This window comes from Polyodon spathula, chromosome 25, assembly GCF_017654505.1.
Source record: "Polyodon spathula isolate WHYD16114869_AA chromosome 25, ASM1765450v1, whole genome shotgun sequence".
Lineage (NCBI taxonomy): Eukaryota > Metazoa > Chordata > Actinopteri > Acipenseriformes > Polyodontidae > Polyodon > Polyodon spathula.
Window position 1 is genome coordinate 11,083,236 of NC_054558.1, and position 26,884 is coordinate 11,110,119.

Genomic DNA, 26,884 nt, shown 5'->3' on the forward strand with positions numbered 1-26,884 from the left:
TTCAGAAAAAGGGATTTGAGTTTATTGTTTCAAGGTCACTATATATCACAAGAAACAAACATATTTTACACATGCTTTACAGAATGTACATTTAGTCGACAGCATTTTAAACACATACTGCAAAGGGAACCGTTACACGATACAGCAAGACAGCATTTTATCAATATTTCCAGCATAGAGCGTAAATGCTGAGACTTTGGTATTTATGCAATCAGTACAAACATAGCAGTATAAAAAGTATAATAGATATCATGTTATATAACATTTTGCCCCAAAGCAATACACACTGAAAGCTAGACCATTGTGTGCATCAACAGACCTGTTCAACATGTTACTGTATGACATCAACCATGAAGACTGGCGTGATTGAAATGTTAATCCATTGCCAAACACGGCCAGCTTTTACCAAACTGCACAACGGGCTTTCATTCCCACAGCTCAAACATGAGGACGATACGTTCAGGGAAACACATGCCGTATAAAAAGGAAGCATCATGAAATCAAAATACTGTCACCGCATTACAACTTAAGGCCAAATAGTTACTTATTTTAAGACAACAAAAAGAACAAAAACAAGTTTAAGGCCAGATTTGTGCAAACAAAACATTTACATTTTGAGAAATTATTTTTGCCAATGATATGCAAGACAGCAATAGAGAAAACACATTCTCCAAATTCAATACTTGTTGTTAACCACATTCTATAAAAAACAATTACTAATATTTCTTAAACAACCAATAGTCTATATTGAACGGATTAATCAATCAAATCGTTAAACTGTTCTACGTGAATTTGGAGTGGAACCTGAACTGTGTCACATCAGTATTTCAATACTGTATTAGCTTTCAAAGCATGAAGGTCCTCATCATTTAAGCATTCTTTACATGTAAAAGATAATCAACGCAGTTCATGGAAATCTTGGACTGGGACAGCAGGCAGTTATTATAATTAAAAAAATACAAAACTAGCGCCACATCCAGTAAAGGCGCTCCGCGTGGAATGCAGGACGCACCCTATATCCTGGACGTCGCTGGTTCGAGTCCAGGCTATTCCATTACCAACCATGGATGGGAATTCCCAGGGGGTGGCACACAATTGGGCGAGCGTCGCCTGGGGGCAGGGTTTAGGTTAGCCAGTGTCCTCGGCTCACCCTACACCAGTGACCCCTGTAATCTGGCCAGCAGCCTGCGGGCTTGCCTGTAAGCAGCCCGGAGCTGCGTTGTGAGACTGCAGTGTGAAAAGAAGCCGACGGCACACGCTTCGGAGGACAGCGTTCGTCTTCGCCGCTCTCGAGTCAGCGCATGTTTAAAGAAAGTATGCAGTGGACCTATGGAAAGATCTGATTAAATCTGTTTACTTTCATTTTGTTTTTTGAAGGTAGTGCCAATAAATGTACTACTGAATATAAAGAAGATTATTCTTCTCATAAGTGCAAATTCATTTAATTGAAGAGTCCTCAACTTGATTCTGTGCATCTACCAGATTCTGACAACACTTAAGAGAAATCCCAGGAGACACAGGATTAGAACCCAACCAGCAGGAATGACCAGTTTCTTAGCAGAGCAGACATCAACATTTAGAATGGACAGTACAAGATCATACCTGGGACAGCTTAAGTTCCTGCCTTTCTCCAAAGCAAAAGTTAATTGTATGTGGCCAAAATCCATGATTGTTCATTTTCAATACACCATGTTATACTTATAAACTGAAAAATGAAAACGATAACAAAGTACCACAATACTCAATTAATATAATTTAGCACATGAAACAATGACATATATATAGATACACACACATTTTACATTTAAAGTTTACATATAAAAAATATGAATGCAAGTTTATATAGGTCAGAAGTTTGCTAAAGAAAAAGTGTGCACAGCTCAGATTTGACAGTGAAAAATGAAGAGGGCTGTGCTTGCAATAAGAATATATCCATTTCTGAGTGACCTTTTATCATGAATACAAAAGACCATCCTGAAGCTCTGGCACTACAGCAGTAGTGCTTTCTGAACCACATTATTAAACCCTGCTTTACACCAGGTAACCAAGGCATTTCTGCAGTACCATTACGTAAATGAAAACTCACTGGAACACAGGTGAGCGAAAGCTACTTTTCTCACATTTTCTAATGTACAGTGTGGGTGCTTGAGTCCAAGCTGATTAAGGCGGCAACAGCTCAAGTAATGACTTCAAAAACTATTAAATACTAAAATCGGTCAAAAATGCTTAACACAGGGCACAAGTAATAAATGAAGTATCAACTTTTCTATGTTAAAATGCTTCATCGCACAAGAAACAGGACTGTTTCTTGAAATGTAAACTCGCACATATGCATTTTTTGGCGTTTAGTGTAGTCATTTGGAGGTAGTGACTTCCTCAGATGAGGCGGCTTCTGCTCTATTTGGAAGCTTTAGGGTTCCTGTCTGTTTTGAGGAGTCCTGTTGGAATCAAAGCTGTGCTCCTGTGCTGCATGCTGGAATGGTTTGGAGGGTGCTGAGCACTCAAGGTCACCCTCCTCCTCCATCTCCTCCTCCTCATCTTCTCTACCAACACGTGCACAGGGGTTTGCAGGTACATTCACTGGCTGCTGGGAGAAGTTGGAATGTGAAACAAGTCCCGTGTCTTGATTTAACACCCACAACGGTCGGGAATGGCTTTCTAGAAAGAAAAAATAAGAATACATTTAAGAACCATATTGTTTCTTTCCAAATACCAGGGAGACTGCCCAGTATATCATGCAAATGTGATACAAAACAGTAACGCTGTTTTGGTTAAAGCATTCTTCTATGCAAAAAACCCACTTGATTAATCCCCCCAAAGCCAATGTTAGTAATCAGTACTGTGCAGTGACGCAGACAGGTGCACGAGCTTGTATGCAGTGGGACTATTCTGGAAAAGACTGTAGAAAGCAAGACGTCAATAAATCAAGTGACAGGCTATGAAGTGGTCTTTTTCAATGTTACTGTCACAGCTTACCATGCTGGTGTACAGTAATGAACATTTATAAACATGGTGTAAAATAATGCAGGTTTATAAAACATCACAGCTTCAGGCACATTGATTTACACATGCAACTGATGAAGTAAATGTATCTTCTCTGAAAACTGCATGTAACCAAGTACAGGTCCATGTGACTCTGCACAAACTATAATGTGTAATTATTTTTAAATAACAATTCACCAGTGCTGCACTTCTGAGAAGAAGCTTTTAGATGTATCCTGTCATGGTTGGTCAGAAATACAGACATGTCCTTGTTTGCGATTAACCCATCTAGGGCTGGGTCCTCTTGATGCGCATGGGCAGGTAAGCAGTCCTCTTCACTAAGGTAGGCATATGGACAGTACTCCCGGGTCCTTGAATACATGTTGGCATTGTCATAGCAATCAGAACAAATGACCAGCGGCTCAGTACCTATTACAGGAGGATTAGAGAGAAGCGGGTCACCGACTTGAACTTCACTGAACAATGACGGCAAAACCCTAAATTAGGTCTTCTAACCAGGTATTAGTTTCCCAAGAGACAAACTTGTCAGAATGTACAGGTCATTTTTTTTTTTTTTTTTAAACACATCAAGTCTAAGCAGTGCTTGCTACCTAGAAGTTTGTAGACTCAGTACAGACTTCCACCTTTTGGTCCAGGTGTTGTTTTCCATGGTTGAGGAGAAGCATTATAAAGGGTCACCAAGCCCCCCCACCCCTCACTTTGCTCACGGTACAGGTAGTGCAGTTGAGCTCCAGCAATGTATTTCTAAAGTAAGAACCCATAAGAGATATAAGGCTGCAGGAGGACCTCCTACCCGAGCTGGCCTGCACATATCCTTCTTGCGACTCCTCTGGCGGGAAGCCAGTCCTCCCACTGAATAAGCAGCCCATCCTGCTGTGCAAGCTGGAGGCCAGAAAAGGGTTGACATCCATATCCACTTCACTCCCAGAGCCCACATAACAAATACCTCATTGAAAAACAACAAAACAAGTATTTATACACTACAGATTACAAGCATGTAAAAAACAGCCCACTTATGTGAAAGTGTGTTTCCATTTAGCAGGAACTTCAGTTTGTCAAACCTCTGTATATGCACAGGAAGTACACCAAAAGATGAGTGTTCTTTATTCTTGTCCTACATGATCAATGAATCTGCCAGTAGCCTCATTACAGAGAGGGAGTTACATCTTACCATCTGTTCCCTTGTGGACATAGCCATTAGATGAAGGGGGCATTAGCTGCTGGTGACTCCCGGCTTCAGAGTTACTATAGACCTCCTGAGGCTCTGATAGTGTTCCTTGAGAGGACAGATAACTGGGAATGTCACCTGGCAAATTCATGTCATCTAAAAGAAACAAGCAAATACACACATTTAAATGCAGTTGCACAAGTATACATAGAAGTTGCTGTTTGCAATTTTATAACCAAGATCTTTTAAAATACAATCCGTGGTTCTCAATAACAATAAGAACACCTCAACTCTAGCTCTTTTGCAGCTGTGCATGGTTACAGCCTCACTAACTTTGCCAAATGTGTTTCTTCCATAATTGGAAAGTTGCTGTTAAAATATTTAAATTACCTGTGTTAGTAATGCTATAATCTTCATTTTTCCTTCTCATGTGATAAATGACAATAACCCAGACAAGAGAGGTGCCCACAACGCAGCACACAACCACGATGATCACGATTCCCACAGTAGTCCATCCATCCTCTTCATAAGGACTGCTGCCCTGAGCAGGGTCACAGTTTGGAGAAGGAACAATGTTTAAGAAGATGTGGCCCCGCTCTGTACCCAACGTGTTTGACATGATGCAAGTGTATTTCCCAGCATCCCCCGGATCAGTGTCCACAATGATCAGCAGCTGGTTGGCTGCAGCAAAGAAGTGCCGCTCCGTAAGCACCAAGGGGCCGTCATCCTTCGTCCAGTTCAGTCGAGGAGGGGGGCTGCCGCCAGCTATACACTGCAGCACTGCCGTCTCCCCTCTAGCTACCACTCGGTCCTCCAAGGGTCGGACAAAAGAGGGAGTTTCTGGAAGGAAACAGGAGTGTTCTCAAAAACCACTTCAATAAATGCATACATAAATAAATAAAAATAGTCACTTTCACAAAACCCAACCTTCATTTACTGGGCGTTTTGCTTCACAGTAATATTATATCAAAACACAAGCAGGGAGAGGTGCAGCCAACAACCACAACCCTTATTGTGTTGAAATCAATTGTAACTTCTAAAATAATAGAAAAATAATGCTAATAATAAAATCCAAACACGTCAGCCTGAGCCAGTGGAAATTGCAGTTGGCTGGGCTACTAGCATTGACTCAACAGATCCTTTTATAGAAGCAAAGAACACACACACACACACACACACACACACACACACACACACACACACACACACACACACATATATATAATCCAGGGCTCGTGAATCACTTGAACCCTTAATGGAACTAATATACCTAATCAGAGCGTTATAATTATTTTAAACAGTTGGGAGATTTCATGTTAAATATAAAATTATACAAGGAACTTGAATTCGCCAACTTTTTGTAAGATAAACAGTTTAAAAAAAAGTCAAATTAAGCAAATTATTGGTTCAATTAAGGTTGACTTAAGTAATGGATGAAAAACGAGCAGGACAGCGGGTCCCCAGGACCAGGCTTGAGAACCACTGCTCTAATGTTAGATCCTGTTGTCGTTTTTAGGTTCATTGTGCGCCCTCTGCATGGCAGCCAGCCACACTGCAGCTTCCTGACGGGTGTGTAAATCGCGATTTCAATGGCTGTGCGGTTACCCAATACCACGATCATTACAAAATTCTTAGAAATAAAAATACATTTCAGAATTACTTGTATTTCATACAAAAAAAAAAAAATCACATTAGCAATGAGTTTTACACATTGTACATCCTGCAACGTTACTGTGGATCACTAAGTTACCGAGATGCGGTTGTTGATGGCATTTAGATTCAGGTATTCATGAAAGAGAAAGTCGGTAATCCAGAGCAGCACTGCGATTGCTTTACTGCAAAGAAACAAAAAAACAGCGACTTTCATGTTCCAAAAGTCTACTGAAAACCGTGAAACACAAAACACATTAAATTGACCTGACAGAGGCGCTTGTTTGTGCAAATATCCCTCTCGAAAAACTGGACAACCAAAAGTTACGTAAACTCTTCAGGACTGAGGCTTTTACTGAATTGGTAAAACAGTCTGGTTGCTCGTCGGTGGTCACTGATGAGTCGACTGATGCCCAAGATCAGTAAGGGTTACACATTGTATTTGTTTTGCAAGATCTAAATGGTGAGCATGCACCTGACGTACTGGAACTGAAAGCTGTCCTTGCAGGTACACTTTACCTACAGACTGTTAATTACAGCAACGTTTCACAAGCTATTGTAAAGTGCTTGAATAACTTTGTCGTTGATTTTGATGATGTCAGTGCATTTCTCTCTATATTTGATGTTTACAAAAATAATAATAAATCTGTACACATAATTTATAAAAATAGTTCTGTGCACATTCCGTGAAATATGATACTTTACCTGTGACACTGCTGTGAATTTGAAAGAACTTCTGCGATTTTCACAGGGCCTTATTTATAACACCACGACAAATCAAATCTAACATAACACAGTTTGTCATGTGTTTTTTTTTCTGGTTTGTTTCTCTTGAGAACACAGTTCACAGTTTAAAATCCAGACCTAGCCGTTTTGTAACACACAGTCCGTACCATGCAAGGCTGTTTGTTTTACTATACAGTCCAGGCAATCCAAGGCTGTTTTGCACTACACACAGTCTATGCAGTTTCACACAGGGTCATTTTTCAAAAGTGCTGCCACACAGGCTACACAAAATATTATCAATGCCATTTTAATAGTGCTCAGTTTGGCATATATTCCATGCAGGTTAATAGCATTCACTTTCCTTGTGCAATCACACAGTTTGACAATGACTTTCCTTGGGCATGCACAGTAAAAAGGTTCCCCCACAGGTAAGCAGGGGAGTATTTAACAAGTGTCCATACTACTTCATGGAACTCTTCAAACAGGTATACACAGCATACAGTTTAAAAATTCACAACAGTTGCTCAAGCCTAATAATGGAACACATGGGTCTCTACTCCCATTCACAGCCACGCACTTTCAGCTGCTTTGGTTAGGCTTCGTCATTCACTGGATACACTTTTTAAATTACGCGAGTCGTCACAAACGATATCACGTGGAGATAGCTGGAGAGAAAAGAAAATGCAGGGTTATGAACCGTTAGATAAAACTCAAACCTAGTTTTATGTATAAATTAGACTTAGCAAAAAATCACTGGAAAAAATCACTGTTTTGTTTAATTTGCAAGCAAAGTTTATTGTATAAGGGGAGTGCCAGTAGTTTGCAGTGTCATTTATGTGCAAAACACTCCTTTGCTGAGGCATGACCATCTTTAAACAAGAAAGGAGAACCGTTAGGCATGTCCAACCGTGTCACAACTCAGAGCAAACTACGCGGGGGCGCTTCAAAACAAAACCAGCGCGTGCTTCAAAACAAAACCAGCGGGCGCAGTTCAAATATCTACAGACTTCCCTCAAGAAACACAACAACAATGCAGATTAAAACAAGTGTATGTTCAAGAAGTCTGTAGGGAAATCTGTTGTTACTGAAGCTGACACCCTGGGATCCTTCAAGTAGCTGCTTGATGAGATTCTGGGATCAATAAGCTACTAACAACCAAAATGAGCAAGATGGGCCGAATGGCCTCCTCTCGTTGTAAGTTTATGTTCTTAAGAGAGAACGGAAATTGAGGATGACCTTAGTAAATCAGAGGTCGTGAGTGGTTGGCGATTTCTGGACATCTATGGCTAATGACAGTGCCTTGGGTATCATAATGCGCAGCAGAATTTCTGGTGGGCAGAATTGAAGCGATATTGAAGCGAATACAATGCATGACATATGACTTTAGGCATTAGTAAAACTGAATTTGACAGCGTAAAAGTGCTGCACACACTTTGCAACCTGGGATCAGAAAAGCTTTGAAAATTGCTTCTATTGATAATCCGTCACACTGCTGTAAAATTGCCAGTCATTTCAAACACACCTCAGCCAACCAAGTGGAACTTTGTGCAAATGAAACAGCTAGGACTTGGCCTTAGGAATAGAACAGGACGTTACCACACGATGGAAGAGTACGCTGAAGTTGGTCAACAGTCTACTTCAGGTAAAAGATGTAGTGCAGGGTACATTAGTAAATCAAGAGAAACAGTGATGAAAAACAAAATGAACTGCCATAAATGTGACTCTTCTATGGTCCTAACCCTAATGTTTAGGTAGGGGTGTGTGTGTGTTGGAATTAAGAACTGGTTTAAATTCTCTCAGCTGGTCCGTCTTTCTACACCTATGCCTTAAAATGTCTGAAATAATTTCAGCTTTCTATTGTTGTTTTGATTTGGACTCAGATCTCCTGGAGAACGAGCTTAGTCAAGAAATGCCAGTTACCAATCTGACTGCGTCTGACTATCCAAGCAGCCTGTAGCCCTTCATTAACAACAGCAACAATAGCAAACAGAGAGGATGTAAACTAACAAACTGAACTCAAGGTTCAATCTAAAGATTGTTGCGAAGAGGCCATAAACAGGGTTTGAAATTAATCCGAGTCAAAGCACAGTCTCTTGACAATGAAAGTAAAAAGCCGCCAGGTAAAATAATCCCTCAATTCATTGTTTTAATATAAAATGTGCACGTTTTATTGCTATTTCTTTTAAATATATCCTTGTGGTACAAACAGAATACAGAATACAGAGACTATGTATAGAGGATACTGAATGATCTTTCATGGTATATGATTTTTTTTATGTCCTTACATAAATACTCACCCCTGTTCCGTTTGTGATTTACTGGGACATCGTGCTGCGGTGAATGCAAACCACACACCTTAACCTCTATATATAGTCTCTGGCTTTGTGAAAGATGGAACTGTAACGGCTGGCCCTGTAGGATAAGTAATCTTCCAAAAGAGTTTCTAACAGCAAGTCTTTCTTACCTAAAACTGTTAGTGTTGCATTAGCATGGGTGCTTCCCGCTGGGTTCTGTGCTGTGCAGCTGTAGACTCCCATGTCTTCAATCTTGGCATTTGCGATGAAGAACACATCATCCTCTGGCATGACGTGCATGCGCCGCTCCCGCGCAGCTGGGAAGTCTGTGCCACCGTCTTTCTGCCAGGCGATCTGAGGAGCGGGGTGCCCCTCTGCTGCGCACTCCAGGCGAGCCATAGCCCCAGTCCGAATGGTGAGGTCCATCGGCGTTTTCACAAAGGAGGGCAGTTCTATGTCGAGGAAAATCCAGCTTTCAGGGACTCCAAACAATACAATCATACCCCACAATACAACCTCTACTTCCTTTCTACTGCAGTTATAATTAAAAACATGCTCTATTGGTGAGAAATTCAGCCCATGTTTATCAATACAGGTGCACTCCACTTATAAAACAGATCCTGTTAGAACAGAGTTCCGTTTCTAACGACAGAATAAGGGTTTAAATGGGGAATTACTCTGGTTAACACAGACTCACCTAGAACGAATACACTGTTTAATACGTACAGTTTTCCTGTTCCACAGGCAGAACTTTTGTGTTTAATACGTACAGTCTAATACACATAGCACCGTTTAATACACTGTTTTCCTGTTCCACAGGTAGATATTTTGCCCAAATAAGGTACATTCGGGACAGTAAATGACAGTCACGGTGGCATCTGTGACGTCTGGCAGGAAAACAGTTGCTGTTTACTTCTACTCGTCTGTGTTTTTGTTGGCACAGCCATTGTACAGTTTAAAATGTATAACATATAGAATTGCAATTACATTTAGCGAAAATATAAATTAGCAAAATGGTACTACTTATTACATTATACGGCCCACAGGGGCGTGTTTTGTAAACAATAATAAACTTCTGTTCTTGGGCAGTTATGCATTCTTGTATTGTTGATATTTACCGGTATTTATTTGACAGGGACAATGACAAATGTCTACGGAGCAAATGTTTCAGGTACTTGTGCTCGCAGTTACATAGAGCATTTCGAATTGTGTTTACAACGTACTGCGTTTATAAAGGACTGATTTCCACTGCCCCTTGGAGTCCGTTATAAGTGGAGTGAACCTGTATATACAGAAAAATTAAAGGAAAAAACAAACACACACACACAAATCAGGACTGTTGGTTATAATACTTTAACAATTGAATAAGCAAACTACTACCCCCCCCAATCCATCCATCCTATCCTGCCCCACAAATGTTTAATTGCAAGAAAGCTTGTCTGCACAATACATTTTGCAGGTGGCACGCTTCATATATACTTTTTTACACAGTTTATAAATATCTGCAGTGTATTTTAAAGCCTACTCACCGTTCACAGTAAGTTTTGCTCTTTCTGAATAATTGGATCCAAAGTGATTCATGACAACACACTGGTACCGGCCTTCATCGGTAAAATTAACATTAAAAAGATGCAGCACAGTGGTGTACTCAATGAGCGCTCCCTCTTGCTCCCTGTATCTGACCAAGTTTTGGACTGCTGCATCATACAAAACTTCACTGTCTCTCCTCCAAGCTGCCGACATTGGTGAATCACTGCTGCTTGCTGCAATGCAAGTGAATGTAATATTCATTCCCTTGAGAGCCACTGTAGTCTCAGGATGTGCAGTGATCTGGGGCTTAGGAAAATCATCTAGAGGAGAGAACACACACACACACACATTTCAATTACAAACCAGCGTGTATAGAACATACACACACACACACACATTTCAACTGCAAACTGTGTGTATAGAACACACACACACACATTTCAACTGCAAACTGTGTGTATAGAACACACACACACACACATTTCAATTGCAAACCGTGTGTATAGAGCACACACAAACATTTCAATTGCAAACCCGTGTGTATAGAACACACACACATATTTCAATTGAAACCGTGTGTATAGAACACACACACATATTTCAATTGCAAACCCGTGTGTATAGAACACACACACACATATTTCAATTGTAAACCCGTGTGTATAGAACACACACACACATATTTCAATTGTAAACCCGTGTGTATAGAACACACACACACATTTCAATTGAAACCTTGTGTATAGAACACACACACATTGCAACTGCAAACTGTGTGCATATTCAAACTGTGTTCCAGGAGGGTCTCAGGACTTGATATTGCTGACTTTGATGTATTTCTGCTTCTAAAACTCAGCAGAATTTAAAAACACATATCATTATTTTGTTCAGAGCGAACTGTGCATCTGCTCGCGCGCATATATATATATATATATATATATATAAAATATAAAACGACAATTCATGGTGGTTTTTTAAAAGTTTAAATCGTTACATTCACAAGAATTTAACTCAAAGCTTTATACACTCAATAGCAGCATGTTTGTCTTCATCGTTTAACAATTTAAATTCCAATGAGAATCGCACAACTCCCTCCAGACCACACTTGATTGGCCACTTAAACTATCTTTTACCACGGAGATCACCCTCCAGTGGACTAAGCAGTCCATCAAGAGTTACACACACATACATATATACACCTCTTCCCTTACTCTTTTTGTTTATGCCCATGCAACTAGTTGAATAAACAATGACACGAGCGACTGTTTAAAAGGACAGCAAGGGCATCGAGGTCAAAGTGTAAATGTTGCAGATCCAGGTGACTTTGATGCTATGGCAATGTCATCACAGGCACAGCTCTACTGCATCCTGTCAGACTGCTTACAGACAAGGCAGGCAATGAGGGAGCAGCCCCATTTACACAGAAGCAATATGTGGCAACAAACACTGCTGAACTTCATTTCATTATGCGGAATGTTATCTCGGAAATTCTTACTACGAAACTCGACAATGACAGTAATCATGATAACTGATACATAATAAAAATGAATGATGTGCACTGAACTTTTTTTTTTGAGATTTTATCAAATTTGATAACCGCCCCAACGCTACTCACCGCAGACCAGATCCTCCACGACGACACTGAGAATGCTCTGTCCTGCGTGCCATGCAGGGTGGGTGCAGCTGGCATTCACAGAATGCTGGAATTTGTTGTCAATCAGCCACTGAGGCAACCATTTAAGATTGCAGTCACACAGCAAACTACTGGTGTTCAACAGACTGAAAAATAAATAAATCAAAGCTTTTAACTTTCCAGCTATGAAAAACAGACTGTTTCATAAGCATTTAAGTCCCGGTAACCTGTAAACCACAACAAAGCTCAGTCTATCTGAAATGTTAGCTAGAGTCTATCAAAAATGTAAATATCTAGAAAATAATGCTACAAACAACGTCTGATTTCATCAAAATCTAAATTAGATTAAAATAACCAGTGACCAAAAAGCAAGCCACAATGATTAGGACAGCGCCATAGCCTTTTAATACAAAAACCTTTTAATACAATGTCTTTATACAAACTGTCCAGTTTATATAAAGATCCGTTTCTATGGATCTCTACTGGAAACGATTTGTTGAAAGAGGTGTTCAGCTTGTGTTTACCACAACATTTTGCAGAATAGGTTTGTAGTTTAGAAAAATGAATGCATGTAAAAGTATCTGCAAAAATCTCTCAGTATATTACCAGGAACTCCCAGAATAACATGAAGTCTGATTATTGTGCCATTTTACTTACAGTTCTTTTAGGTTCATCTGTGAAAAGGCATTTGGGTGAATCGACATGATTCCATTTCTAGTCAAGTCCCTGTTGAAAATACAGAAATAAAAAATAAACATGTTTTACTGTCCCCCATAAAACCAACTGAACACTTGAGGAAGCGTCTCATAGAACACAGATGACATAATAGCATCTGCACCCTTTCTATGTCATAGATTTACTTCAATTGTAATAGGGACCAAGAATCGACCAAACTTACTACTCAAAAGTTTAAAAATAAATACATTTGGACTCCTGAGTGGCGCATCCGGTAAAGGCACTCCGCGCGGAGTGCAGGATGCGCCCTATAGCCTGGACGTCGACTGTTTGAGTCCAGGCTATTCCACTGCCAACCGTGGACGGGAGCTCCCAGGAGGCGGCGTACAATTTGCAGAGTGTCGTGTGGGGAAAAGGGGGCTTAGGTCAGCTGGGGTGTCCTCAGCTCACCGCGCACCAGCGACCCCTGTAGACTGGCTGGGTGCTTGCGGGCTTGCCTGTAAGCTGCCCAGAGCTGCGTTGTCCTCCGACGCTGTAGCTCTGGGCTGGCTGCATGCCGGGCCTGAAGAGTGAAAAGAAGAGGTCAGCTGACGGCACACGCTTCGGAGGACAGACTGTGTTCGTCTTCATCGCTCCCAAGTCGGCGCAGGAGTGGTAGCGGTGAGTCTAAATACAATTGAGCATTTCAAATTGGAAGAAAAAATGGGGTAAAAATTTAACTGGTGACTACTAAATATTAAAAAATAATTAAATTAAAAAATAATAAATAAGTAACTACATTTAAAAATAAATGCGGTTTACAGCCTGGGTTACTCACAGATGTTCTAGCGCCTCAAGACCAGAAAATGCTTTACTTGTCACAGATTTAATCCTGTTTCCTTGCAGTATTCTATAAAAGGAAGCACACAATTATATTCAGAACACAAAGACATAAAAAGAGCCTTTACTGCATTCAAACCGTATTGTAAGCAACAGGCATTAGAGTAATTAGAAATGGCAGTGCATTAGCATACTGTGGGTCTCATGGAAAATGTTTTGACTGAAAACCAGGTAAGATTTGATCCTTTATTCTCCAATGGAATGGGTAGTGGTGGCACATCATTCTGTGAATGTATGTTATGAGGACGTATGTCCAAATCCTTACTCCAGTCAATGCAAAAAACATTCAGCACTTTATATTTGAATAGTCTTCAAACAAGATACATACAGTGTGTTCAACTTGCCCAGCCCAACAAACACTCCAACCGAATCTTCAATAGCCCAAGAAATGTCATTATTTCTTATATCTCTACAACACAAAAACAAGAGAATGGAATATAGTTTAGATTGAAGATTACAAAGTGGCAGGTTTGTGAATAAATGTCTGCATTGACAGTTTAGTAAGATATCACAAAACTGTGCTTAATCTCTACTTGCTAATGTATTAAATGATCTTATTTTCTTATAATCAAGCAGAGATAGACTTAGGACAGAGGGTATGGAATGGGTTACCTAGTTGAAACGCTGGGATCATTTAAGAACCAACTTCACAAGATTCTGAGATCAATCAGCTAACAGGAACCACAAGCGCACAGGAGGCTTGCTTTCATTTGTTTTTGTTCTTAAATTAAAAGGCAGAGCAAAAACATCTTTTTAATCTCGTAAAAACTGAATTAACAGGAAGTCATCATATGAACAAAATCACGATTTGGGTATGCTTATTCAAGTATTTTAATAAATACATAAATAAAATACATACTTTATTTGTTTAAACCATTCCATAAGTCACAGGGTTTTAAAAAGACATCTTTACACTCAATACAAGGCCTTTTTCAAAGTGTACTCACTTATTACACTTTGAATATCAGCCTAGTGCCTTGAACCAAGTTTCAAATACATCATTCTAAACAAAAACCTCACTCTATCTGGTGAGACAGATGAAACCCTGTTTGTCAGAGCAATGCATTTCTGATCTTCTGTGCTTCACTCAAAAGCAATGCTGCCTGAAGCTTGGTTAATCACTACTGCCCCTTCGCCTCCTCACTCAGAGACCCTCAAGTGAATGGTGCTGTCTGTCAGTTACTTAACGCCTTTCAAGAGCTCAACAGTAATGCCGAATAAACCCATTATTGTCCTGCTTCGTGCAATTACTATGCAAAAGAGATTACTTTTAATTCCTTCATAATGAGATGGTGTTAATAAAACTTCGACTGCTTGGTAAAATTCACAATAAAGGCTCTTCTTCCATCCAAGTGCCAAGTTCACTGTTCAAGGTGTTCCATGTGGTCAGGAAAAAATATCTGACTTCCTGTGAGGAGTCAGTCTACCAAGCTAAATCAACTAAACATGTACAATGTTACTCTGTCTCTAAGTGCAGACAGTTTACTGATTTTAAATGTACAGCTGACTCCCGTTAATCCGCGTTTCAATAATCTGTGTGTTTTAATACAGTACATTATCAAAATGTATTAGTGCAGAAGTCATCTGATCTATGTGGAAATGGGTATTCAAGTGCTTTAGTAGTGTGGAAATCAGCGGATCTGAGCAGAAGCAGACGGCCATCATTTAACTCAATTAAGTACAGTCTAGTGCAAGCCAACGGACAGTGCTGTACTGTAGTTACTGAAACTAAGGATGTAAATATCGTTTAATAAAAAATCAGTATATTCAATAAATACACTTTCCATGTATATCTAGTCTTTGTCATGCATTGACATTTGTTTACCAAACAAAGACGCAGCTTAGAGCATAAATCCTCTTTAATTGCACCCCGATTGTATCACATTGATGATGCGTACCGGCGTACCGGCACACCTGTCTAAGTGTCTACTATCTCCTTCATAGCTAATCTGGATCCACTACAGGGGACACTGGGTTTCACATAAAATAAAACACCACTTAAAAAATACATGTTACCATCCCATAAACTTACCGTAGCAGTCAACAAATCACTTTTCAAGATTCTTAATTGATGCTATGAATCCATTTTAAAAGAAAGTATGTAAAAAGACAAGATTTGTTTTTCCTGTTGCTTGAAATGCCCACAGATAAACTGCAACTTTAACAAACTGTGCCCACAACCACTGAACTAAAACATCTTCGTTTAGAAAAAAAATAATAATTTTGGGACATTATATTTTATTTGTATTTTTGCACTTTGAGTTTTTCAGTAAACAGTAAACTCAACTTCAGCTAATCTGTGTTTTTCACTAATTTGGGCTCAAATCGTTCCCCATCTGCACGGATTAACGGGAGTCTACTGTGTATTAAACAAGCAATATATGTAAAATAAATATTCTTAATTTGTGAAATCTGGTGTAAGGAAAATGAAGCCGCCTTTGCATTTCATTTAAATGTCACATCAGCAGCCATGTTCAGCAACTGCCTTACACTAACCTTCTTATTTAACACATTCTTTTCTACAGCATCCAACAGCAAGGCATTACTAATACAAAAGAACCTATAATCATAAGCAGAAAACAGACCCCTGTAGTCTTGTTGTGTGATTACTAGCACAAACAGCACCTATAATCATAAAGAGAAAACAGACCCCTGTAGTCTTGTTGTGTGGTTGCATCTTGGTTTTACAATACATACACACAGTATACTTACAGATGGTGCAGGTTGGGCAGACCACTGAACACACCCTCCGCAATGTGGCTCACAGCATTGTTCCCCAAGTTCAAATTCTCAAGCAAACCAAGACCAGAAAAAGCAGTCGCATCCAAGCGAGTCAAATGATTAGAAGATACATTTCTGCCAAAAATAAACACAAGTATGTTAGCATGAACATTAATCCCCACAACAGCTGTAAAAACAAAATGCTAAAGGCTTTTGTAATTATTTATCACCACAACTGGATTAGCGATTCTCTAGTTTTAAGTATATATCCAAAAAATGTCATGGTCTCAGTAGGTCAGTAGGTACAAGCACACATTCAGCATGCAGTGTTTCTATGAACATGACGTTACTACCTCAGAGTGTGACAGAGGTCTTCACAGCGGTCGTGAGGATTCATGTTCTCATTACAGGCTGGAACCCAGGCCTGCGCTCCACCTGCAGCAATACTAAAAGGCTGACTGCCTAGTATTACTTAGTTTCATACTCTGACTGTGGTTGTGTTGTGGTTCTCAGGATGTTTATCTGTTTTTCCAGACAGTATAAATACAAGTGGGGTCTGTACAGCAGTCCGGTTGAAAGTGTTTGGTTTCCTTATAGATTGTCGGCAGCACCTGGGTTTAGCTCTGCAGATGTTAAATCGGATTCAAATGTCGTGTATGTCTGCAAATCAGGATCAAAAACTAACTTCACAGTTAGAGAGGTCCTCCTGACTCAATACTAGGTCACTTGGGAAGAAGTCTCTGGTTATTCGCGCTTCTCATTGACAAAAAGTTGAGCTTTTTATGCCTAACTGAGGCATGGCATAATACTGGTGACTTCCATTCTTTAGTTCTCTCGACCCGTATGGTTACGGGTTTTATGAAAAGGCACGTGACACAGGGAGAGGTGGCGGCATGGCCCTGGACTCTCGTTTAAGCATCTTCTTGTTAAACGCCAGCCCCCCATCCCTGGATAACTTGCGGTTATCTATAGACCAGTTGTATATCCTCATTCCTTACAAATTTCTCTAACTTTCTTTCTCAACTTCTGTTAGAAGCAGATAATATATTAGCTCTTGGAGACTTTAATATTCATGTAAACCTTCCTCAAACTCCTGTTACTGCTGATTTGACAGAATTGATTGACAGCCTGGTTTTTACACTGTCCAGTTTTAGGGTTAACTCGTGGTCATGCTCTGGAGGGACTACGGAGTACAGAAGTGGCTTTTTCTGATCATTACTTAGCTAACCATGATCCCCAGACTGACCCCCAGTGTGCATGACAGGTTTATCTCCTTTACCACTGGTTTAAAACGTGGGACCACTTGATGAAGCTGGTATACTGCGAAGTTAGTACAGGGGCGCAAACTGGAAAGAGCTTGGAGACTTTCCAGTAGGGTTGAAAACAGGCTGAATTGGATTAACCACCATAAACGGCTCTAAAAGACGATAATGGAATATTACTCTGGCATTACTTCTTGAAACAGTGGTAATTCATGAGTTGTTTTCTCCATGTTTAACACTGTATTACCCTGAGGTCCCCAAACAGCATCACTAGTTCTGTTGCTCAGTCGTTGCTGTCACGTCATGACTTCACAGCACATTCAGAATAAAATCAGCTTCATTCGAGTAGTGTGGTCCTTGGCTCCCCCTCAGTGCGAAGTGAGCTTGTGGCTGAGTTTAATTTGTTGGCGCCCCTCACTTCCCATTCAGCTTTATGGAAGTTTCTCAGCTGTTTCTAGGGCTACTTGAGGCTATGCGACCCACGACCTGTCCTTTGGACCCTTTGCCATCCAACATAGTCTGTCAGTGTGGGACTGAACTTGTCATGCCTGACTCGCATGGCATTAAGAACAGGCAAGATCCCACTGGAATTAAAAACAGCCCATCATAAGACCTGTGTTGAAAAAGGCTGGAGCACATGGGGCTGATCTATCAAATTATCGCCCCATCTTGAATCTACAATTGTTCTTAAAGCTACTGGAGCATGTGGTTTATATCCAGCTCTCAAAAACACATCAGCACTGGAATCACAATCAGGAAGACAGCACTGAAACAGCGCTGGTCAGGGTTGTTAATGACCGCTCATCAATGCGGATTGTGGGTCTACTTCAGTGCTCGTCTGTTGGATCGAGGCTTTTGACACAGTTGACCATGTCATACTGCTTGGTCGTCTGAGAACTTGCAGAAGCCTCGACGACTCAGCAATGTCATGGTTTGAGTCATATTTGACAGGCTGAACACATTGTACAAATGTTGCAGGCCAGGACTCCGAGGTACCATATGGAGTTCTACAGGGTTCTGTTCTGGGTCTGCTACTCTTTAGCTTTTGTATGCTTTACTTGGATTGCTGACACATCAGCAAAGAATGTTCTATCACTCCTATACTGACGATACTCAGCTGTTTACGTCAGGGAGGATAGTGTTGCTAGTGGCTCCTTAGCAGCCTGTCTTACGGACATTCATGACTGAATGACCTCCAACGTTCTTCAGCTCAATGTTAGCAAGACAGAGCTGCTTCTGATCACCCGGGATAATGGTCTAGTAGACCTAATGGTGTTCACATCTGATTTTCATATCCTCAGAAATATTGCCTGTCTTCACATCCCATTTTAAAATCTGATTCTGTGTCATGCTTGAATAAGCTCTAGGCTTGCCTACTGTAATGCGCGGTGTGCTGGACTGCCTCATAAGCTTATTCATCGTCTCTGTTTCGTTCAGAATGCAGCTGCTAGCCCTGACAGGCAAAGACTCTCCCCAGTTCTCAGGGCAGTGGTGTAGCTAGGGGGTAGTTTTAGGGGGTTAAACCACCCCAAAATACATTATTCAACAACGTGGGAAGAGAAAAAAATAAATAAATAAAACACGTCAGCGACACTGTAAACCCCCGTCCCAACCAATGGAAGCTAGCCTCCGACACGCGAGGTGTTTGCTTCACGCCCGCCTCAGCAGCACACAAAATAAAGTCAGTCAAACTCACATCTAGTTGTGATGAGTCCTGTCACTTTTACACCAGATTCAGCCTTCGACTCATTTGATAGGAGAAGGCGTGTGCACATACTGTTCAAACTGACGTGCACTGAGACGTCGAAATCAAATATTAATATAGATATTATAGAAAATACAAAACATAACTGCCGACTCTTAAATTAATGCTTTTAACCGTGCCTTTGAAGACATGTTTGGAAATGCATATCACTCAAAAGACTGAATGGTTATTGTAGCCTTTGGAAAAGGTACAACGAAATGAGATATTTATAGTCCTGTGCGAATCATGCTTTAAACGGATGTTGTAAACCAGAGACCTATAAGCGCTCGACACGTTCACAGTGAAAAACAGGAGGATGGACTTATGGATCTAAACACCAGGGAAGGTAGGCTATTATTTCTGTTATTTAACGTGTATGTTTAATAACTGCATAGCAGTGGCTGAAAATGTGATTGGGAGGTGAAACATCATGGTTCTTAATAGGGTGATTTCGAGTTCATTGAATCATTGGGGTGTTAATTTTTACTTACAGAAACATTTTTATGAATTATTACTAGGCTGGCAAGCGATTACAAAATATCACGCTAAATCTTGAGAATTTTTTTTTTTATCTCACTTAATCTTGGTTTTAATTGCATACTTAATTCATACAATTACTTCAACCATCTCATTTAAGTTTGTTTAGTGCTGATGCTATTGTAATGTTGGAATGTATTTTCTATTTTGGCTAGGTTACAGTAGTTGCACTGTTCAGATTATTGTATTGAATGTTATTAGTGTAGAATTAATACAAAAAATGATTCGTTTGAGTCGTGTTTTGTACAGCGCAGCTAGTGCACTGTGACGTGGCTGCTGAACTGTGGGGAGTTTGGTAGTGTCTTGGGATAAGGGGGATGGCACACTACCACAGGATACTTTGAGCAAGTTTCATTGAGCTCTGTATTCTAATGCTGGAATTAAACATAATAAACCAGTGCCAAAGAAATAAAGAATATTTTAAAGCCTTAAAAATTTGCAACCTAAATATTTTACGAATTGCACCATAAAACCAGCTGGCGACCTGTTGCAAAATATCAATGCACTACGAGGAATTTGAAAATGTTTGCTCCCCCCCCCCCCCCCCCCCACCCCACCCCACCCCCCCCACCCCAAGATGTCATGTGAAACACGCATAATAAAAGGCTCACAAATACTTATGGCTTTCAGTACTGCTAAGAGGGACAAGACAGGAGTGCAAATTAAACTCCCCAAAAATGAACGCGCTAATCGCAGAAGTTAATTACAATTAATCTCCACCACCCAACCCCCCAGGACCAAATCCTTGCGACACCATGTTGTTTATACTTTAAATTAAATTAAATACAAAACATTTCATCATTAATGTGTTTTCTTATCTATGTATATATTTTTTATTTTATGTAATGCACGCTGAGGTGCCTTTATTAATGTGAAGTGCGCTATACAAATACTGATTGACTGATTGACACTTGACCTAGAGGACCACAAAATACAACTGTGTATGGACTCGGAGTATGAAGCCCACACCCCAATTTCACAGCAATCTTAGGTCACAGATCAAAGTGAAGGTTACTGTGACAATTTGCACAAGGAGTTTCCATGAGCTCCCCTCACAGAGATACTTAAAACAGTTACATATAGAATATGAAAACACATAAACGATCACTTACAATTCAGACAGTTTCTCGCAGAACTCCCAAGCATCAGGGCTGATCCTGCCAATAGCATTGTGGCTAACCTGGAGCAAATGCAGCATTCGTAACCCATAGAGCCAGCCTTTGTTCACTTCCGTCAGGTTATTGTGTTCCAGTTCCCTAAAACAATTGAAAACGAAACAAAATCTTACATACCATGTATATTGTATATTAGCGTGGATGGATGACAGGAGATGTTTAAGGATATGGGTGATCACAGCGGGTTGGGCAACGCTTGTAGGTTTAAGCATCAGTTTGGTGATGATGAACCAAGGATGACAGGGCATCTGTAACATTACTCTAGGCAGGGACACGCAACCCACAGCCTGTCAATCCATTTCACTTAGGAGTACATCGGAAATATTTTTTAAAACTTTGTTGACTTTTCGCATTTTCTTGCATAAATGGCAGCACACTGTTTTCATTCATGCTGTGGGGGAGAGTGCTTCCATCAGCCTCAGTCACAGGACCCATTCCCAACAGAAGAGGCTTGTTGGAAGGGAGTGACATCACTGCCCTGTGCTACACTGCTGCCTGCAAAAACTGAACACCTCGCTGGCTAAAATACACACTGCTGAGCAATTGCCAAGCTCGTTATTAGCAAAAGAAAAGACAAAAGTGACAATGAAACGACACAGCAGCCCTCTGTAAAAAAGAAAACTCGTAGCACCTAAGAGCAGCACCAAAGTATACAAGAAAGATTGGGAAGAATCGCTGTGTAACTGAGACAGCAGGGCAAGAATTTGCTCAAAGCCTCCACTAGTGTTTTCTACTATTAACATTAAGGAAACGCACTGAGTGAAATAGCTTGCGTCACCTGATTTTCAAGGTGTGGTATCCGAAGCATAATCAACAAGTACAAAGCATCATCTGTAATTAACAAACCCAGGACTGGAAGACCCAAAAAGCTGTCTAACAAGGATGAGCAATACTTGAGATAATATCCTTAAGGAATAGAAGGGCAAGTATTGAATTGACAACAGAACTGGCAAAAGGCACAGGTGTCGTTGTTCATCCATCAACAGTCCAAAGTACCATAATCCAGTTTCAGGGTTCTTGTGCACATTTTAACCTTTTAGCCTTGTTCCCCTTTCTTAACAGAGGTATTCTTACTGCAACACATCCTTTAAGTCCTGATTTCAAGAGTGACCTTTGTACTGCTGATCTGATGGACAACTACATACATTTGCCATGTATACTGCAGCCCAGGATTAAAGTCGGATTATTCTTTAGTAACGTGCAGCCCGCTATACACACAAGGTTAAACTAGTTTTCTAGATATGTGGCCCATGATAACTTTGGTTGCGCACCTTTGCTCTAGGCAAATCCTGCAGCAAGTGTCCTTGATCTGCAACGACTATTATATTGCCAACAACAGACAAAACAAAGCCCTTCTCAATGTATATTTAAAACATTTGAATATTTTAATTCTTGACCAGGCCAGTAAACAGCTCCTCCATATTATTAAGAAACTTTCAGCTGCTCCATATCATTAAGAGAGTTACAGCTCCTCCATATTATTAAGAGACTTGCAGCTCCTCGATATTAAGAGACTTACAGCTCCTCCATATCATTAAGAGACTTACAGTTCCTCCATATTAAGAGACTTACAGCTCCTCCATATCATTAAGAGACTTACAGCTCCTCCATATTAAGAGACTTGCAGCTCCTCCATATCATTAAGAGACTTACAGCTCCTCCATATCATTAAGAGACTTACAGCTGCTCCATATCATTAAGAGACTTACAGCTCCTCCATATTATTAAGTCCGAAAAAGGCTCCATCCATAAGCTGGCTGAGTCCATTACGCTGCATCTTCAGAGATTTCAAGGAATCCAGACCTTGGAATGTAAGGCTTTCGATCATCTTAATTTTGTTACGTTTTAATTCCCTAAAAGCAAGAAAGATCAGTAGAATTTAGTGTTCTTGACCTGCAATATTTACACCTATCTAGGTGAGGTACGGAAATGCCACATTTTGATGTCTGAATTGTTGTCAAGTTAAAGAGCAAGTAGCGGGGTTCCTGAAAATATAACGTTATACGTCCCCACGTGCTGCTACAACTATCAACGTATGCAATTCCTCTTTTTATTGTTAACATCCGGACAACATTTTATACTTTTTAACTGAAATCTCTCTCAAAGGTCTATTCAAGATGTCTGCTCTACTGCACTGGGGTTTGAAATCAGATGAGTGTCCTCTCTCTGATCACTGCCGAGAGACAATTTTTTTTTCCTAAGTGTATTCCTGAAGAAACACGCCCCACTGAAGCTGGGGCAGAGACGAGGACCCACACCCTAGTGATCAGAGAGAGGACACGCCTCTGATCTCAAACCCCAGTGCAGAAGAGCAGACATTTTGAAAAGACCTTTGAGAGACAATTTCGATTTAGAAGTGCAAAAAGGCGTCAGGATGTTAACAATGAAAAGAAGAATTCCAGGTAAGTTATTTAAACAGCTGTAGCAACATGCTAGATTTATCTGAACCCTGCTACTTACTCTTTAATGCAAGTCAATTTCATGGAAATAATTATCCTGAAACTGGCAAAGATTTTTTTACTTAACATACCCAATTAGTCCAAACCAAACCCCAACGCTTCTTATTATTCATCAACTGAAAGCAAATGAACTACTTACAAGTACTGTAAGTGAGGAAGTTTAAAGATCTTCAGTGGGAGAAAAGTGATTCTGTTTCTGTTCAGTTTCAGGACCACCAAGGAGCTAGAGATATTATCAAAGCATCCGGGTTCCAAAGTGGTAATTCTGTTGTTACTTAAATTTCTAAAAGACAAAATCAAGAAAAAAAACATGACATGTTTATTAAAATAATAGGGAGAGGGAGGGTGTATTAATTTGTGAACAAAAAAAGCATCCCCGGGCTTAAAATGTTGAATACAGCCATATCACTGACATGGCTTAAAGAATGCAGCCGTATCACTGACAAGGCTTAAATACAGCCGTATCACTGACACGGCTTAAAGAACACAGCCGTATGACTGACACGGCTTAAAGAACACAGCCGTATGACTGACACGGCTTAAAGAACACAGCCGTATGACTGACACGGCTTAAAGAACACAGCCGTATGGCTGACACGGCTTAAAGAACACAGCCGTATCACCGACAAGGCTTAAATGCAGCCGTATCACCAACAAGGCTTAAATACAGCCGTATCACCAACACGGCTTAAAGAATACAGCCGTATCACCGACAAGACATAAATACAGCCGTATCACCGACAAGGCATAAATACAGCCATATCACCGACAAGGCATAAATACAGCCGTATCACCGACAAGGCATAAATACAGCCGTATCACCGACAAGGCATAAATACAGCCGTATCACCGACAAGGCTTAAATACAGCCGTATCACCGACAAGGCTTAAATACAGCCGTATCACCGACAAGGCTTAAATACAGCCGTATCACCGACAAGGCTTAAATACAGCCGTATCACCGACATGGCTTAAAGAACAGAGCCGTACCACCGACATGGCTTAAAGAACAGAGCCGTACCACCGACATGGCTTAAAGAACAGAGCCGTACCACCGACATGGCTTAAAGAACAGAGCCGTACCACTGACATGGCTTAAAGAACAGAGCCGTACCACTGACATGGCTTAAAGAACACAGTCGTATCAACGACAAGTCTTAAATACAGCCATATCACTGACAAGGCTTAAAGAATACAGCTATATACCAAACAATAACATTATACAGCAGAAACTTACACAAATGTAAATAAGTCACACAATCTCAATATGGCAGCCATACGAAGTCAATTTTTATATTTGGTGTTTATCAAACCCAGCAAATATGAAATCATTACCCAAATTGTTTGATATTAAATACAAAAATAATTGGCACGAAAGGGTTCCTTTTTCTTGTACAATACCCACGATCGCACTGGACCGCAGCAAATACTTTGTTATCCAGCTGAGTGGGTACAGAATGTAACCTGGTTCAGAACGTGGCTGTGTCCAATTTCAATCACTCTGCACATCACATGAAAAACATCACTGGGTTAGAGCTTGTGATAAATATCTTTCACTTTTAAAAAAAACTTACAAATATTTGAGCTGCATTGGTGGAAATGAGGCTGCTTGTACTTGTGAAATCAGGTTTGAGCTGAGGTCCAAAGAATCCATAGAAACATATGGCTGAAGGTGATCTGTGACGATCTCTGCAATTCTGTTATGAACTCTGCAAATTCAAAACAGTACAAACTGCTACTAATGATGCCTGCGTTTATATCAGTACAGTATTCATGTAATCAATTCATGACACATTTACACTAAACCTACTTATTTAATAAGGAAAGACTCCTTTCCCATTTACACACACACACACACAACTTAAAAAAAAAAAAAAAAAACACTGTTTCTTACAAGAGGCTAAAGGTTAATGTATTATTTCTGATTGTTCAGACACTTTTATAACATGCTGTCTTTGTAATATACTTACAGTGACAAAACTGTTATGTTCCAAGTTAATTGTCCAAAGAAGGGGAGTGCTGTCAACTCATTGTAGTTCAAGCTCCTGGAAATGTAATTGTTTAAAACTGTGATTTAGCTGTACAGAGAATGTAATTAGACAACACAAACTCGCACAGATGCATACACAAAAACACACAGCACGCCTGCATGATCAGCAATAGAAAAATACTAAGATTGAGTGGGACTTGGGTGAAGCCCGTTTATTCAATCAAACACTGAACATACACTTCGAGAGAAGCGGGTAATCCTGCACAACCCAGCAGAGCAAAGGAATCTGTGCTGCACAGTAAAAGGGAATGAATGGATAGATAGATAGATAGATAGATAGATAGATAGATAGATAGATAGATAGATAGATAGATAGACAGTCAGATAGAGAGTTTTGCTTTTATAGTCTGCAGAATGTACATACAAACCACATTGCCAGCCACTCATCAAAACCAAAGTCTGCAAAATAGATCATAGCAATCTGGAACCAACGTGCACGTCTCCGCTACGCCTTGTCAAATGTTTATTCACTCTTCAATAGGTGATTATCTGCTAAACGGGTCTGCAATCAGAACTCAACTCGACTTCTGCTTTCACCTACACAAAACTATGCAAGTTTTGGTGCAACCACACAAACAAGTTCTAAAATGTACGTCCAACCTAGCTGCACCATTGTGAAGATTACGGATGTCTTTTTTCATGTACTCACAAGTATGTTATCCAGTCTGGTAGGGCAGAGGGCGCCTCTGTCAGTTTTCCCCTACTACAATCCAGCATCATTATGCCATTCTCCCTGCCGCTAAAGGAGCAGGGATGCGGGCAGGAGGAGGCGAGCCCCGGAGCAGAAAGGACCGACGCAAATACTAGGATCACTGGAGGAGCGAGCCACCAAGCCGCCATTTTGGATCTCAACATTAACAAGAGGTTCCTTATATATCTTTAACGATAATAGTACAAAAATAACTTTGCACTAGCAATAAACTCGCGATCTTCAGATCCGAACCTCTAAACGCGCACCAGTTTCTCTTACAGCAAGGGCCATCGATTTCCCTTTCCGTTTTGTTTAAGTTAATACAAGCTGGTCTCTCAAGCTCTGAAATAATCTATCCAAAAAACACGTTTTCCATATTATCCATTATCAAAATATCGTTTTCATAAAAGATGTATCTGCATAATAATACCATTGCACACGTTCACTTATTACGTATTTCCGAGTTTCTTTTAAGGTAACAAAGCGCCTCGCTTCAGGACTGGCACTGCGCCGCTTGGGAATGTTTATTGTTAAGTTACTGGTCAGTCGTCTAGTCAGTTAAAGCATGCTCTGTTTTCTCATTGCACAATGCTCCAAAGACTGTGTATAATGGATTCTGATTGAGCAAGGATAACGTCAATCAACAAGACCCCCCCGTCATGCATTCCTTTCGGGAGATGTCATATT

The 26,884-nt window shown here is 40.3% G+C and overlaps 1 protein-coding gene across 2 annotated transcripts; it reads right to left on the reverse strand.

Annotated features, from left to right (window-relative positions):
* LOC121299928 (leucine-rich repeats and immunoglobulin-like domains protein 2) lies at positions 1-26,884 on the reverse strand. Of its 2 annotated transcripts, XM_041228169.1 has the most exons (18): positions 26,156-26,884; positions 25,427-25,501; positions 25,031-25,165; positions 23,596-23,739; positions 22,707-22,850; positions 20,935-21,078; positions 16,271-16,414; positions 13,887-13,967; positions 13,497-13,568; positions 12,662-12,730; positions 11,987-12,150; positions 10,371-10,691; positions 9,012-9,293; positions 4,562-5,011; positions 4,175-4,327; positions 3,797-3,949; positions 3,181-3,411; positions 1-2,658 (listed from the first exon to the last, which is right to left on the reverse strand). In XM_041228169.1, exons 1-18 carry the CDS (start codon positions 26,359-26,361, stop codon positions 2,411-2,413), a joined length of 3,216 nt encoding a protein of 1,071 aa, XP_041084103.1. In that variant the 5' UTR covers positions 26,362-26,884; the 3' UTR covers positions 1-2,410. The 2 variants fall into 2 exon arrangements, with proteins under 2 accessions (XP_041084103.1, XP_041084104.1); XM_041228170.1 differs by lacking the exons at positions 22,707-22,850; positions 23,596-23,739; positions 25,031-25,165; positions 25,427-25,501; positions 26,156-26,884 and adding an exon at positions 22,408-22,421.